Source organism: Triticum dicoccoides, chromosome 6B (genome assembly GCF_002162155.2).
Source record: "Triticum dicoccoides isolate Atlit2015 ecotype Zavitan chromosome 6B, WEW_v2.0, whole genome shotgun sequence".
NCBI lineage: Eukaryota > Viridiplantae > Streptophyta > Magnoliopsida > Poales > Poaceae > Triticum > Triticum dicoccoides.
The window spans coordinates 219,603,335-219,606,349 of NC_041391.1; the positions used below are offsets into that span (position 1 = coordinate 219,603,335).

At 58.6% G+C, this 3,015-nt stretch overlaps 1 protein-coding gene across 1 annotated transcript; it reads left to right on the top strand.

Moving 5' to 3' along the window:
* Positions 1 to 1,199: 1,199 nt before the first annotated feature.
* On the top strand, positions 1,200 to 2,467 carry LOC119326345 (B-box zinc finger protein 32-like). The gene has a single exon (XM_037600016.1). The coding sequence runs from the start codon at positions 1,590 to 1,592 to the stop codon at positions 2,241 to 2,243; it is 654 nt and encodes a 217-aa protein (XP_037455913.1). The 5' UTR covers positions 1,200 to 1,589; the 3' UTR covers positions 2,244 to 2,467.
* Positions 2,468 to 3,015: the final 548 nt, after the last annotated feature.

Here is a 3,015-nt window from a genome sequence, read left to right on the forward strand (position 1 = left end):
CCAATTCATGTCCATTGGACACAATGAGTGGGATGGGGAGGGGAGAGTAAGGAGCTAGGAGGAAGAAGGAGAGATGATGGACGAGGAGGGAGGAGGGCTCGATGGCAAGACCACCGAGGCTAAAATGACAGCGGGTGCTAACCGACTAAGATAAGGTCAGCAACCTACCACTGAGTGTGTAAAGAGTACACATTTGGTGTTCCGGGGCAGCAGGGCCGCTGGATCTGCGATTCGGAGGACAATGTCTACGTTCCACAAGGTTAGCAGAAAACACCACACGAGTCTCATAATTGCGCGTATGTCCAGTGCTCCGACCCTGACACCCGGATTTGTGATCCAATGGCCCTGTTTGGATACTCTAACTTAGTTAGAGGTTAGAGTTAGATTCTAACTCTGAACTAACTCCAACCAAAAAAGTGTATGGATGGCAGGGTTAGATTGACAATAAATGCTCTTTCTCAATCATTTGGCGAGAGTTGCGATGTCCGAGGCAGACGGGGACGCGCCCGGCAAGGAGCCACGCTGGCCTCTCGCGTAGCCCGCCGGCCGAATGCGTCGTCCTTGCGCAAGGAGCCGCGCTGGCCGAGGCCGACAGGGACGGGCCGCGCAAGGAGCCGCGGCTGCTTACTGACGGGCGGACGGGCCGCAGGAAGACGATGGGGTTGGAACGGGAGTATATGGCAGGGCTGCTGCGGGTAGAGTGAGAGAAAAATGTGTTTTTTAGTGGTCTCGAGAAGAACTAACCCAAATAAGCATCTTTTGGATGGGTTAATTTTTTAAGTAGGTTAGATGCATCTAACCCAAACAACCCTTCCTGTTTGGATATTTTTGGGTTAGTTGAGTCCAAACTAACCTAAACTAACTCTAACCTATGGATCCAAACAGGGTAAATGGAACATGGCGACCGGCTACGTCATGATCCCTTCGGTAGAGCACTGATCAAATCCTGACCCTCCATATCAGATCAAGCGGTTCTATTAAGTTGCATTTATGGCGGTAGCGGTACGGGCAGCCAGCTAGCTCTCATATACTAGTACAAAACTGCCCACTTGTACCAGCTCAAAATATCTGGGTGTACAACACGGCGAGGAACATCAGCCACAAATAAGATCGAGCCCCACCCAAACACCCCGACCCCCGCCGTCCACACACTCCCAAACGGAAAACCGCACGCTCCACATTCTTTTTCTCCACGGCCCGCCGATTAATCAATCGCACGGCCCCGGTGAGCAGGAGCTGGACTACGCTTCGCCGCTAGGAGCCACTGGTCTCCATCCCAGGGCAGGGGGCCTCTTTAAATATCCTCCACCCGAGCTGCCTGCCGACTCCAAAGTCCGTCCAAACCCATCTCTCGCATCTCTCACCTCCTCCCCCACGCCGCGGTTTCCCGACCTCGTCGCAGACCGCACAGACCAGGTCTGCCGTCTCCCCTCTGCAACTCGCGGTCGCCGCCGGCTTCCTTCCCGCAACGCGCGGGCTACGCTAGCTCCGGTGGGCCTGGTTTTCATAGCCGCTAGCGATCCATCCCCCGCCTAGAGGCTGCAGGCAGAGGCTGGTCGGAGGATCGAGAAGAGAAGCTGCTGTTCGTAATGGCGGGCGACAGGTGCGCGGGCGCGATCGCGGGGTGCGAGCTGTGCGGGGGCGTCGCGGCGGTGCACTGCGCGGCGGACTCGGCTTTCCTCTGCGTGCCCTGCGACGCCAAGGTGCACGGCGCCAACTTCCTCGCCTCCAGGCACCTGCGGCGCCGGCTCGTTCACGCGGCCGCGGCCGCGGACGCCGGATCCGCGGGCTCGGAGTCGGAGTCGTCGTCCAGCTCCTCCTGCGTGTCCACCGCCGACTCGTGCGCGGCCGCCTCCGCGGCGACGCGGGCGGCGGGGAGGAGGAGGGCCGGGTGCAAGCACCGGCGCGCGCGGGCGGAGGTGGTCCTCGAGGGGTGGGCCAAGCGGATGGGCCTCGCGCCGGGAACGGCGCGCCGGCGGGCGGCCAGGGCCGCGGGCGCGCTCCGGGCGCTGGGCCGTGGCGTCTCCGCCTCCCGCGTACCCCTCCGCGTCGCGATGGCCGCCGCGCTCTGGTCGGAGGTCGCCGGATCCGGCTGCGCGGAGGCCGCGCTGCTCCGCCGGCTGGAGGCAAGCTCGCACGTGCCGGCGAGGCTGGTGGTCACGGTGGCGTCGTGGATGGCACGCACCGCGGTCCGGGCCCCCGCCCCCGCCCCCGCCGTGGAGGGCTGGGCCGAGTGCTCCTGAGCCACGGGCTCCGGCCCGGGCCCATCTCCCTCCCGTCGACGTGCCGAACAAGGAAGAAGGAAGCAAGCCTGAGATAGAATTACACGTAGAATGTAACATGTGAAGCAAAGTTCGTTTGTTTAATTTTCCCCAGCTTATTCTAAGCACGATTATACATATTATTCTTGTTAATATTCCTTCATCATGAATTCATCATCATGGCGGCAAAAGATCTTCTCATTTTATTTTTTTGGTTTTCCGGATGGTGGCAAAAGATCTTGTGGTTAGGAGGGGCGAGGCGAGGTCCAGATCCGAATGGACGGGAGTCTTTTGACTGTCTGTGCGTGATGATTAAATAGAGTAACTAAAGTTGATTTTGGTTAAGACCTATGTGGTGGAAGAATGTCGACGATACCTTCCTTGCTGGCGTCCGTTGGCTTCGCGCGTCGTGTGCGTTCGATTGGTGGCTGTCGACGTTAATCTCTTCTAACCACACATCGCCGCGGCGTACTTGTTTGTTCAGGAAAGGGATCGAGCTCCTGGTTCCGGCTGACCTCGTCGGTCGCTGTCTGTCATCCCCCTCGCCTCGCCGTCGCCATCGGTTTTGAGTAAGTGCATGCACACACCGTCCTCCCCGAGAGCGAGTGTGGACCTGGTACTCTGTACTCGTGGTGGTAGAGCTTGCCGTGAATATTTCGTTTGAGGAATATGTCTGCGAGGGCCATCTCGAGGAAACATGGAAAGTGAATTGAAATTTACTGAAGGGGAATTAATCGGACTATTACGAGCTGAA

Coding starts and splice junctions, on each gene's coding strand:
- LOC119326345 (XM_037600016.1), top strand. CDS start 1,590: ATGGCGGGCGACAGGTGCGCGGGCGCGATCGCGGGGTGCGAGCTGTGC.